This window comes from Myotis davidii, unplaced genomic scaffold (genome assembly GCF_000327345.1).
Source record: "Myotis davidii unplaced genomic scaffold, ASM32734v1 scaffold128, whole genome shotgun sequence".
NCBI classification, from domain to species: domain Eukaryota; kingdom Metazoa; phylum Chordata; class Mammalia; order Chiroptera; family Vespertilionidae; genus Myotis; species Myotis davidii.
In genome coordinates, this window is record NW_006299719.1 from 1,025,604 (window position 1) to 1,038,678 (window position 13,075).

Genomic DNA, 13,075 nt, shown 5'->3' on the forward strand with positions numbered 1-13,075 from the left:
AGAACATTATTTTGTGTACTCTAATATCCCCCAGTTCCTAAATGAATGTCTGACACATAGAAGGTGCTTCATAAATATTTACTGAACAGATGAATGAGACCTAACTGGGGAAACCAACATGTATAATTTTACTTGGAGACAACATGGTCCGTGATGTTTTTCCTGCCTTTCTCTCTAACTCATCTCTCACTTTTCCTTCCTTACACAGTACATGCCGACAGTGCCAAGCTTATGAAGTTCTCCCAGGAAGTCTGATATTTCTCATCCTCCCTTATGTATTTGCTCATGCTATTGTGGACTCTGCCTGACACCCCCACCCCTGTTTCTCACACATCTGATTTACATCTACCCATCCCACCTGAGCTCCCATCACTATGTCACATCGTATCACTGAACCTCCACACTGCTTTAAATTCCCATTCTCCTCACTAGAAAATGAGCTCTTTGAGATCAAGGAGTAGGCTTTTACCCACATTTTGCATTCCTGGTCCTTTGCCCAAGGCCTGGTACCTGGTAGGCCCTCAATAAATGTTTGTTGAATGAGTAGGAGTACAAACTGGCATTGCAAAATGCCACAAAGGCTCAGAGAGAAAAGTGTATGGGGAGGAGGTGGAAAGGTAGGCAGGTTATGGAAGGAAAGGTACTTAAAATGAATGTGACTTCCTGGGCCTGGCAAGAAAAGGAGACTTCCTCCAGGGTGGGTGCAGGGAGCACTTCAGAGTCACGGGGATGTGAAAGTGAATGGTGTGTCTGCAAGATGGTTAAGTGGGGTGTGTGCTGGAGCACAGGGAATTTGAGAGACCTTGTCATGGGACAGGAGGTCACAGAGGGGTCTGGGGCCAGATTGGGAAGGGCAGGAGGCTTCCAGGAAAAGGAATTGGGATGTTGGCCTGTGGGAAGTGGGCATTGTTGATGGTTTACAGGAGGAGGTAAACAGTTAAAACACAACACTTGGCTGATTTTGCAAGGAATGAGCTGGATGAGAGGACTGAGTTAGAAGCCTATTGCCATAATCCAGGAAAGAGAGGCTGAGGGCCTGAACTGATGCAGTGGAAAATGAGAAACTGCGATGAACTTAAAAAAAACACAAAAGAAACAATCAGAAAAATGATTGTGTAATGTGTCAGTGGAAGCAGGAAAAGGAAGGAATGACAAATTAACCCAAGCTTGGGTAATTAAATAACACAGATACTCCAAAAAAAAGAAGTGTACATTTTTGGGGCATTGGGAGTATGAAGGAGGGGACAGGTGATGAATTTAACTGCAGACATTTTGAGTACCATGATACTTGCTTCAGATGTTAAAGCTTATACTATTTTACTTAAACATTAATGCTTGGCCATGGCACCTATTGTCTTATAATGTTAAAGTCGAACATGAGTTGTCAATAGATGCTGATGAGCTACAAATTTTCTAGTGAATTACCTATTAAGTTTTAACTATACTACTTAATAAGGATATCTGAATATGAAAACCAATTATCCATGCCTGCCATGTACTTATCAGTTACATTTGAAACAAATTCTGTATTATCTTATTCATAACATTTTCCATATATATAACCTATTTTCTTCTGGGACAGCCTTGAAATGGGTTCTTTGAGGGCTTACTGAAAGTAAAAGCACAAAACATTATCCTGCCCCTGGGACAATGGCATTTCTTCCACTTAAAGCTGCTCTCAATCTCACTTCCTCTCATGCTGAGTGCACACATTTTAATTGTTTCACAATTTTAGGGAACACAAGCAGCAGCAAACCCCAGGTTGTTTTGTCATGTTGTCTTCATCCAGAGACTGTAGAAATCTTGATTCTGAGGGAAACAAAACAAATCCAGGTCAAAGGACATATCTTAAAACCAGGGTCAAAGATTGCAGCTAAAATGTTGAAACCCTAAGAAACCTCTACCTTCTTTAACTTCTCAGTTCCTTTATTTTAGCTGAGGATATCCAAGGGGGGAACTGAAAATAAATTATATACTTAACAAAAAGCAGGATCATTGAAATTTGAATGACTTAGAGAAGTGCAGTTGTCAGGGTGGAATCTAATGTCTGACACACAATATGAGGCACAAGCTATGCAAGGAAGAAAGAAACTGATATCATTTGAGGAATTATACATAATTACTCACCTCCAAAATCTGCCACCACAGCATGCCCGTCTTCATAGAGAAGAATATTGTGACTGTAAAAAAACATACACAACAGACTTTGAGTAAACTTTATTTCCTAATCTGACTGGCCTCTCAAGGAGGAGGTCAACAGTAATCATTTGTTTATCCCAGAATCTAAACAAGCCTCAGAAGCTAACAGAGATCTCAGGCTAGTGGCTCTGATTTTTTTAGTTTTCCAATTCAAAAGGAATATTTTAAAATTTGTGGTCATCTTATATCTGATTTTGAAAGTATGCAAAGTACCCTACTTTAGATAAATTTTCTAAAGTTGTCCAAAAGACTAATTAGCTGAAGATCAGATTATTAGCTCTTTAAAGCTCATCTGGTAACACAATTTGGTTATAGGCAAAGAGTAAAGGCATTTGTAAGCATATTGGTGTCAGAGCCGGGGAGCCAGTTTGCCACAAGGACAGCTCAAGGCAGGGTCTGACATGAGAAGGACTCTATGAAAAATGTCTTGGCCAATACGTTTTTGCTACAATCTCAAGACATATGAGTGTTTTTAAGGCCTGTGAGATAAAACTGTTACTTTTGAAGATCACAGGGAAGAAAAGTGCTTAAAGGTCATCAATGTTCTCCTTTTCAAACCAGAATTCAAGCTAAATAAAGAGTATCCTTTTGAAGAATTAAACCAAGTTTGGGACAACTCAAAGAGAGGTCATCTGCCCCACAAACTAGTGACTTGGCTATATTCCCTATGCTGTACTTAAGAAAGACATTCAATAAGAACAAATAAACTAAAAGAAACTGAAAATACACAATCATGAGTTTGGAAAGGTAAAGGTTATAGTATTCATTAGTCAGCAAGTATTTATGGACCACCACTCAGGAATCTATAAATAAATATTTAAAATTCAGATAATCTTACATTTGGGAGAGACATCACAACTAACCTCGTTAAACCCTTTCAGTTTATAAAGGAGTTGTCCAAAGCTCAGAGAATTTATCTATCTACGCGAGGTCATATAATTAGCCAATGGCAGCGAAGATACAGAAACCAGTTCATCAGGGTCGGCAAACCGCGGCTCACGAGCCACATGCGGCTCTTTGGCTCCTTCAGTGTGGCTCTTCCACAAAATACCATGTGTGGGCGTGCACGTACAGGGCCACCGCCTCAGATCTTAGAATAGTGCCTGGCAAATAGTAAGTGATCAATTAATTTTATGAATCATCCTTGTGTCATTACAGACCTTTCCCCAAAGCATAATATTTACTTTCTCACATTATCAAGACACTCTGCTAGAAGCAAATGATGCAAGTCATAGATTCCATCTTCAAGAGCATATCATCAGCTAATTAAAATGAAGATGAATGTGGGTAGTACAAGAATTTAATAAAACAGTGTAGATGTAAAAAAGAATTAGCTTTGAAGTGGGCTTTGAGGGACAGTCACAAACACTGGCGGAAAGCTGATCATGTGCCAGGAAATTTTCTATATACTGAGATATAGTGGTGAACAGGCAAAGAGCTTGTGAGCTTATGTTGCATTGAATAGGAAATGAGGCAGAGACAAAAGGGAAAAGAAATGCAGGTTAGGGGACTCTGTTGGTAAAGGCCAAGAGATGGGAATATGTATGGTCTGTAATCAGAATAATAAGAATGTATTTACTAAGTTAGAGAGGACATGGGAGAGAATAATGGGGGCAAATTGAGTAGATGAGGTGTTGGATTACAAGGGAATTTGAAAGCCAGGGGAGGAATTCTTGACTTGCTACAAGGAGATTGCAAGTTTTTAGACATAGGGTGTAATGCTCTGAAAGTAGAGACTAGTGTAACAATTTTAGGTTCTAGGTACCAAAGGAGGAAACCAAGGGGAGCGTGTCTGGTCCTTAGGTAGTACCATTTGGTCTGGTCCTGCGAAGGTAACTGAAGGTGGGACTCAAAATTCAATAAATCTAGGAGCATTTTTCATAGCAACATAATTTTTAAGTTGATAATTTTGTATGGCCCTCAAATGATGTTATGACTATCCAAATGGCCCTTGGCAGAAAAAATGTTCCCCACCCCTAAAAGTAAGAAGGTACAGTGAAAAACAAACAAACATAAAAACGATAGGGTGAATTCATGAAAACACCTGAAAGGAGTGTCTAAATCAGGGGTGGGAAAACTTTTTGACTCAAGGGCCACAATGGGTTCTTAAACTGGACTGAAGGGCCTGAACAAAAGCATGGATGGAGTGTTTGTGTGAACTAATATAAATTCAAAGTAAACATCATTACATAAAAGGGTATGGTCTTTTATTTCAACAGTTTTATTCATTTCAAATGGGCCGGATCCGGCCCTCGGGCCATAGTTTGCCCACGGCTGGTCTAAATCTTGGGGCAGCTTAGACTTAGAGGGGGAAGAAAGAGAACAAATACCAAGGATTGCCTTCAAGTTCTCTAGCTTAGAATTCTTAAGCCCAAAGCAATAACATATCCAATTAGAAAGAGTTGTCATACCAAAAATCCTGTGAGTTTTTATGAAAAGGACAGTGGCTGACTTGGGAGGCTGAGGAGTTTGACTATAGTCAATGTAGTGTTTGTCAAGGTTGGATTCACCAGATATATAACTATTCTTTTTCATCATACCAATCAGCAACAGCATTGGGTCATTGGCATTGGGGTTGATGTCACTTAGGGAGCTGAAACCAGCTATGACAGTAGGAGTTATACAATTATTCTTAGTGATAAGGTCAGGAGTCTATTGCTGAGCTATGTCATAAACTGCAAGTTTTTTGAGAACAGTGAGAATAATGAAAATTGTGGGAGTGGTGGGGCAGTAACAGAGAGGGTAGTCGCAAAGACAGAAGGGAGTAAATATCTCATGATAGCTTCCTGTGGGCAGGTACTGGTACTTTTGAGATTTTTTCCATTCCTCACGAGCTCACTATGTGGTTGGTATTAGCATATCTAGTCTCCGGATGGATAATTGAGGTTCAGAGTGGTTACATCAGATGGCCAGTATCACAGCTGGTAAGGGGTGAAGGCAGCATTCAAATTCCATGCTCCAAAGTCTGCCCTTTTTAGAAGAAGCTGACTCCCTGAGGACTGCTACAACTAGATATAGAGGCAGAAATTCCAGAAACTCTGCTTGGGTGAATAGAGGCCTACCAGCAAGTGCTTCAAATACCTGTGTTCAAAGTACAACTGTAAGGTCATGAGAATGAAGCTGATAAACTGCATGGAAATAAATATAATACCTGTGGACCACCACGTCACATAGCATGTCAGGACTATACTTCCACCCTCCCAGAGCATGGTTGGTGTGCCATTTGTAGGTGAATGAGGCACAGTTACTAGGAACAGAGAACTTGCTAAGTGACCTGGGAAGGACACCAGCACATGAAAAGTGTCAGTGCCATGGAGATTATCATTAGGATCAGAAGAGAGAAATAAAAGAAAAGTTATAGACATTCTAAGACTTTTTCTCCCCAAGAAGACTACCTGGGGTGTTCATTTTTATCTGTTTGCTTTTGTATAAAACTCTGGAAAGAGACAGTCTTTTGTTCTGTATGGCACTTTATGGGACATCTTCAGGCATAAAACATTTGGTGGAAACAGTCCTGTGAGTCAGACCCATTGGATTTGAATTTGATAGATTAGCAAACCTGTCAGTAATTGGTTGAGTTAGCTCCTTAGCCCAAGTCATACCACCTGAGAGGAAAGACTCCAGGAGAAGAAAGGGGTAGGAGATGTGAGGAAATAGGTTACTGAGGAATGGAGAACACTGGTGAACAGATACTGTAATACACAAATATGTACATACTAGAGGCCCATTGCAGGAAGATTCCTGCAAGAATAGGGCTTCCTCGGGCCTATTCCTGCAAGAATTGGGCTACCTAAGGCTGGAGCGAAGCATCTTCACTCCCATCTCTGCCGCCTCACTCCCTCCTGTCTCCGCCGCCTCGCTCCGGCTCCTCCCTTCTCCACTGCCTTGGCTCCCTCCCTTCTCCATCACTTCGCTCCCTCCTTTCTCCACTGCCTTGGCTCCCTCCCATCTCCACTGCCTCGCTCCCTCCCATGTCCGCCACTTCGCTCCCTCCTGTCTCTGCTGCCTTGCTCACTCCCATCTCTACAGCCTTGCTCCCTCCATTCTCCACCACTTCGCTCCCTCCCGTCTCTGCTGCCTCGCTCCCTCCATGTCCACTGCCTCAGCTCCTGTCTCCTCTACCTTGGCTCCGTTCCCTTCTCCACCGCTTTGCTCCCTTCTGCAGTGCTTGGCTTCCTTCCACGCTGTCTTCAGTCTTCACTCTGGGCCTCTGTATGCAAATTAACTGCCATCTTTGTTGGGTTAATTTGCATATCACTCTGATTGGCTGGTGGGCATAGTGGAGGGATGGTCAATTTGCATGTTTCTCTTTTATTAGTGTAGATAGATAAGCTATGCCCACACACATATGTACACACACCTGCTTTCACAATTCTCAGTAAATACTGTTAAGGGTGAATGCCACCGATGAAAGCTCTCGAAATAGCAGTAAGTAGTGGTAAGACCATTATAGAAAGTGAAATAGATAAAGGTCAATGAGTACTTAATTCTTACAGTAATTTTCATCATTTCTGAATTCAACATTTGATTTCATCTAAGTGCATAGAATTTTGAAAGTCCATGCTATTTGGTAATTTGTAATTTTGTTGTGTCAAGTGAGGCCTGAGCTCGGAAGCAAGTGGCTGAGCAGAATGTGCCACGTCAACCTTGCAGCAACAGCAGCTCAAAGGGCTTCAGTGCTGCCTCTGGTCACCCTGCATTTTAGGAGAAATGCTGTGCTAGGATGGTGTTCACCATGTGCAGTGTGGGGACATGCGCAGGATGGTCCTTCCTGCTGTGAAGGCCCAGTTCTGTGCTAGAAATGGCAGTGTGTGCATTCAAAGAGACCACAGTCTAATTGGGAATGAAACACAAAGTAAAAGGTGGGAACATCACCACCACACATAAGCTGGAATTGAAAGTGTTTTTCACTGTGAGAGACCTAGAAAAGAATACAATGACTATAAGAGTTAACCCTGAAAAGGGTTCTTAATGAAGTAGAATAAAGGGTCTTAAGAGATAGGAGAGACAGGAGATAGTGTGTAGGACAAAAAACTAGAGTTAAAATACCTGTGTTTTTTGTTTTTGTTTGTTTTTTGCTGCTACTAGTCCTGTGATTTTGGACAAATTATAATACTTTAACCTTCTGAGTCTTTAAAAATTATGACAGGAATGAAGGAAATGAAGAGATAATGCTTGAAGCTTTGTAAATGGTGAACTGCTCGGTAGGCACTGGTTATTACTAATACACATGAGAGCTCCTTTGCAGAGTGTGTGTATGACTTAAAGGCAAGTGCACTGTGTAAGCTGTGAAGCTCCCGCTTAGACCTACAGAGCTTCTTCCTTCCCCTTCACAAAACTCTTACTGCTTTGACTGAATGACCGCATTTCCCCTGAAGGAACCTTTGTTCCCCTGACCGCACTGATCCGCAGTATTTGGACTTGGCTCCAGTTTTGTCTTTTATCATGAAGCATGTGATTTGAGTCAATTGTTTATGTAACAGAATGGAGTATTTATCTCTCTGAAGTGTCTGCCCCTTCCAGATCACTCCACAATAAATTCTTTTAACTTTAACAATGCATGCACTTAGCAGAGTACAAAATATAACCGAAAACAAGATTTACTTCATCCAAATAAGGAAGGGGACTCAGTCCATGCTCTGACCTTCAGTTCTTTCTTCCACAGCAACAAAGTTCACTTTCAGAGAAGAATAAGCCATTTTCAATGTGTGTGTGTGTGTGTGTGTGTGTGTGTGTGTGTGTGTGTGTGTGTGTGTGTGTGTGTGTGTGTGTGTGTGTGTGTGTGTGTGTGTGTGTGTGTGTGTGTGTGTGTTCAGTGTTTTCTCCAGTTCTCTTTTAAACAGAAGTGAATGGAAGTTATATTCTGCTGGTTCCTTGAGACAAAAGAAAATTTTCTCCAACCTCAGAACTGAATTAATTTAATGAAGTCATTATGTAAGCATCATGACTCTTTTCATTTTAATTGCCTGTATTGAAAATTTACCTAAAGTACTCAAATGATTCATAATCAGTTGGTTATGCACTATAGTCCAATACTAATTGTCACCATTAATCAGGTTGGCCTGATTATTAGACCATTTTCCAATTCTGCTTTTCTCCTAGAGTTGGACTGAGGTTCACTGTGGCCTTAGGAAGATCAAGGTGACTTGCTCCTCTCAATCTGCTCCACTAAGAGGTTGTTGTTTTGAAGTCACTTAAAAAAACCTGCATAATATTAATTTTTTTCTGAATTACAGAGCCACGTAACTGCCTTGTTACTAACAAACACTGGTTTAAGGGCACTGTGGCCAGCTTCTCAGTGTTCTTATTTGAATGGATGACAGCCCTAGAAGTGTAACCGAATAACAGAACACTCGTGCTCCCCAGACTTCCCACAAGCCACTGTTTTCTGATATGTGCCTGAAGGTGATTAACTTACATGATTAAAGACACATGGCTGTCGGCATGCCTGGAAGCATTCCAAGGGTTAAGTCAGTGGAAGCAATTAGGCTTCATTTTCAATCTCATCACACTGTGAAAGTCATTAGTTTACAAACACATCTGCCTGACAAGCAATCATTTTGACCTAAGGCTGAGGAGTCCCGGATCTGCCTGCTGCCACAGCTTTGCCTATGTTGCTACGAGATGATCCAGAACTCCATTCCCGCTTCAGGCTTCTCTTGGGAGTACCATCTTCTCGACCTTCAGCATAGCAACCACACTGCTCTCTCCTCCTGAGCTACCCTTGAACCCCTTCTGAACACCTGCCACTGCCACACTCATTGGGGTCTCTTTACTTCTGACTATGGGACGCCCCATTCCTTGCACTGCTTCCAATTTTTTCAAGTGTAATGTAACCAGGCCCTTTAAATGCAGTGCAACTCACATTTACTTGCCTTAGAGATTAGTGCCCATTTCCTAAATAAATGCTTTCAAGTCATCTAGATCAGCAACTTGTACACACTGGTATAGTTTTGTAGTCTCTCTTTTTTGGTATCTTTCTATCTCTGCTTCTTACATCATGATGAAAGGAATTTTAGAGACAAAACAGGCAGGTTTAGGGAATCAAGAGGTCATGGGAGAGGAATGCATATGTGAAGGGCAGAAATAGCTCCAAGCTGCCAAAATGCTTAACGTATTTTCACAGAGGATGGGGAAAAGTCATAGGGTACAGGGAAGAGGAAAACATATTTTCACAGAAGATAGAGGAATGTTGCAAGATAAGAGGGAGAGAAATAGGGGGGTACCACATGGGTTTTGACCTTTGGAACTGATACGATGTAGTGGAGTGACCAATGAGGAAAGCACAGGGGTCCTAGATTAAGAAAGGTCCAATTAGAAAGGGTCATATTCATACAAAGAGCTACAGCATATATAATCTGGAGACAAAGGAACAGGAGACAGATTCTTTTAAAAAAAATTTTCCCATTAGAGAGAGAGGGATAGAGAAGGATTTTCCCATTTGGGACCCCTCCCAAGGTAGAGTTTGTATATGCTTCCAATAAACTTGCACATTTTTTTTCTAAAAAGATGTTAGTCCATGAATTTATTCTTCAATTTCATCCGACAAGAATCCATGAGAAGTCTGCACCCTGAGCCCCATGTTTCAATTATTAGGTAACAAAAAATAATTAAAGACTCATTATCTTCATGAGGCATAACTACTGGAAGTACTGGGTTTGAGCCCCAAAACATGGAGATGGCACAGCTGGGTCTGTAGACCTTATTGATATTCCTGTATTATGTATGTTATGTGGTGATCAGACCCTCAGCAACCATTTAAGGTCCCTCACAATTTGGGCTGCACACAGAAACCAGGTAGCAATTGTGTCAGTAACATCAGAAATCACATGCTTTGCTTCAGAGCCAAATAAAGCCTCTATCTATATCCCTGACTCTCCTTTGTACCTGAGGGCTCAACATGAACTATTACTCCGGGACTATGACCACAACCAGAGGATTGTTGGTTCTTCTTCCCCCGTAAGAAAAGTGAGGTCTGTGAAACTCTGTTTTGTAAATCTGATGTCATCAGAGTGCCCACCCCTCCTTGCCAAAAGCCAGCAGAGCCCGAGGGATTCCCTTTGCCCATGTTGGGATTCCCTTGGAATCCCTTTGAAAGCAGTTCTTCACGGACACTGAGACCTGCAGTTTCAATTCCGCATGTTTCCAGAAAACAGCCCTGGTTTTGGCTGCATGCGGACTGATTGAGACACCAGCCCTCGGCTCAGAAAAGGCATGCAAGGGCACAGCCAGGTGAACCGTGCAGGAGTCCCCCGGTTCTTTCTAGAACAGCAGTACATAGATTTTGAACATAATCTAGGTAAGAGAGAAGGAACTGACCAAAGCCCCACATCATGAAACTCTAAACACTGAAAGCCTCATTTCAGTCAAGTCTTGGAAGCCACGGAAACAGAAAACTCCAATAAATGCAAAGGATTGCAGAACCTTGACTTTTCCTAAAACAAACTTCAGTCTGTCAGCTGAAGTATATTTGAAGGCTTACCTCTAAAGCTACAGGATTTGTCCCACTGCCAGTGGGATTGAAGAGGTGGATTATAAGATTTGCTTTGCAGTTAAACTCATTTATTGATGGTAATGTGAAAAAAAATTCCTCACTCTTCACATACTATTTGCTCAGCACCATGAAATGCAACCTGAAGAGTGAAAATGACTGAATCACACACACACACACACACACACACACACACACACACACACACACACTATTGATTATGAGGTTTCTGGGAGTTAATGCCCTAGAATTAACAAGCAAGTATAATTGTCTTTTCTAAGTGTGGCTACAGTTATTGCTTATCTTTCTTAGGTGTGCAAACTGCAAAATGGAACATTGTTGAATGCTGAAGTAACTATCAAGAATATCACAGGAGCCCTAGCTGGTTTGGCTCAGTGGATAGAACATAGGCCTGCAGACTGAAGGGTCCCAGGTTCCGTTCTGGTCTAGGGCACATGCCCAGGTTGCGGGCTCCATCCCCAGTGGGGGCCGTGCAGGAGGCAGCCAATCAATGCTTCTCTCTCATCATTGATGTTTCTATCTCTCTCTCCCTCTACATTCCTCTCTGAAATGAATAAAAATATATTTAAAAAAAAGAATATCACAGGAAACACAGCTATGTATTCATGGTACATCATTTGTTCTACATTAATTTGAGATTGAGAAAGGGAGGACAGATATTGAAAAACATCATATTGACTATATTTTCTTCACAGAGTCTAACATTTTCCTAAAGTGTTGGGACCATGGGTGAGCAGAGGGTTTTCTCTTCACACTATTAGTTGTGACACCTCTGTGTGGGTGGATCACAGGATGACAGTGTGCGGAAATTTTCTCCCACAAAGCGCATGGTCAAAACTTTGAGGAATGAAGAAAATGACAAAATATGTGCTACTCAGGTGTGGAAAAGAATAATTAACTAGTCTTATTACTAAAAAAGTCACAAAACTCAAAGCATCAAAGACGTGTCCAGCTTTTATTGCTCAGCTAATCACCAAAATAGTGCTTTCTAGTGATGCTTCTGAACACTGGCTTTTAGAAATACAAGAACTATGCAAATCCCACGCTGTACATAAGCCTGCAAATGTATTGGACATTTAACTTTGACAACAGAACACAAGTCTTCTAAAACCAAACACCGATGGGAAAATAATATGAATGTCCATGAAGCAGAAACGTAGGAGACCAAGACAAACAGGAGGTATAGCAAGTCATATTTTAGAATTCCAAGGGAGATTAGAAATCAGTAAATGATCTCTTTATAAAGAATTTTAAAAGCTTTGTTTTTTGTCAAGGTCACCTCATGGATCTCCTGACAAATAACAGTTCTTTTCTTCCTGCATCACGTACTTGCTTTTCTCTGATTTCTGAGGTCCCACGCCCGTCTCCAGCCCTGTTAAGTGTGGAGATACAGATGCTAAAGGTGTCAATCACTTTTACCAAAAAGTGTCCTAGGACTCTTCTCATTTCCATTTAAGACCATTATAAACTGATGAACAACAATAGATACAGAGGCAGAGCAGCATCTAACGGACTGTCAAGCTACAGCGGGAAGGCCGGGGAGGGGTGGGGGTAGGGGAGGTAAGGGATCAATGGAAGGACCTGTATGCATGCACAATGGACACGAGACACTGGGGGGAGGGGAGGCCGGGGGAAGGTGTGTGGGAGGGAAGGAGACATATGTAATACTCTTTGTAATACTTTAAGCAATAAAATAAAATTAAAAAAAAGAGAAAGAAACCGGATCCAACACTCACTCTCAGGCAATGTGCTATGGGCCTTCTGGGCGTCTATTTTACTGTCGGACACAAAAGGTCTGTGACAACCTCCCATCTCTGCATAATCGTATTAAATGCTCGACACTGACAGGGACTAAAGGAACACGGAGATAGAGAGGGGAGAAGATGAATAGACATATACGTACAAAAAAGCAAGTGAAGAAATCCCGTGGGTTCAGCATGGCAGACACCATTGATACAGCGCGTGCCAAGTTTCCTGTGAAAAGGCCCAGAAGTGGATGTACGTGTGTCACACAGAGGAGAGCTGGGCTTAAAAATAACAGCCGAGAGAAAAGCTTTATCAAAATGAAGGTTTTCCGCATGAAGTCGAGCAGCCTAAGACTTGGGCGACTCCAGGCGAGCCGGCGAGGCGGCTCTATCTCTGACAGGCAGAGGCTGCGCTGCTGCGGGGCTCGACCTCTGAGGACTGTCCCCTTCGAGCCTCTCCGATGCGTCACGAATGAGTGTTTAAAAAAGCAGGGCTCCGGGGGCAGTTGTGTGCAGCCTTTTGCGAAGCGGGGATTTGTAGGTAACTCGGGAAAGGAAATTGCTCACCTGCTGGCCTACTCTGAGGCTCCAGCTTTCACTGTGGTTTCTCCATCACACC

At 42.0% G+C, this 13,075-nt stretch overlaps 1 protein-coding gene across 1 annotated transcript in view; it reads right to left on the reverse strand.

The window, feature by feature from the left end:
• The window catches only part of LOC102764883 (serine/threonine-protein kinase TNNI3K), a 294,194-nt gene that overhangs the window by 92,455 nt on the left and 188,664 nt on the right, over window positions 1-13,075 (reverse strand). Inside the window, exons 16-17 of the mRNA XM_006775922.2 lie at window positions 2,128-2,180; window positions 1,757-1,809 (exon numbers count right to left, since the gene is read on the reverse strand). Coding sequence (XP_006775985.1) covers window positions 1,757-1,809; window positions 2,128-2,180 — 106 coding nt within the window. The remainder of the gene's footprint in view (window positions 1-1,756; window positions 1,810-2,127; window positions 2,181-13,075) is intronic.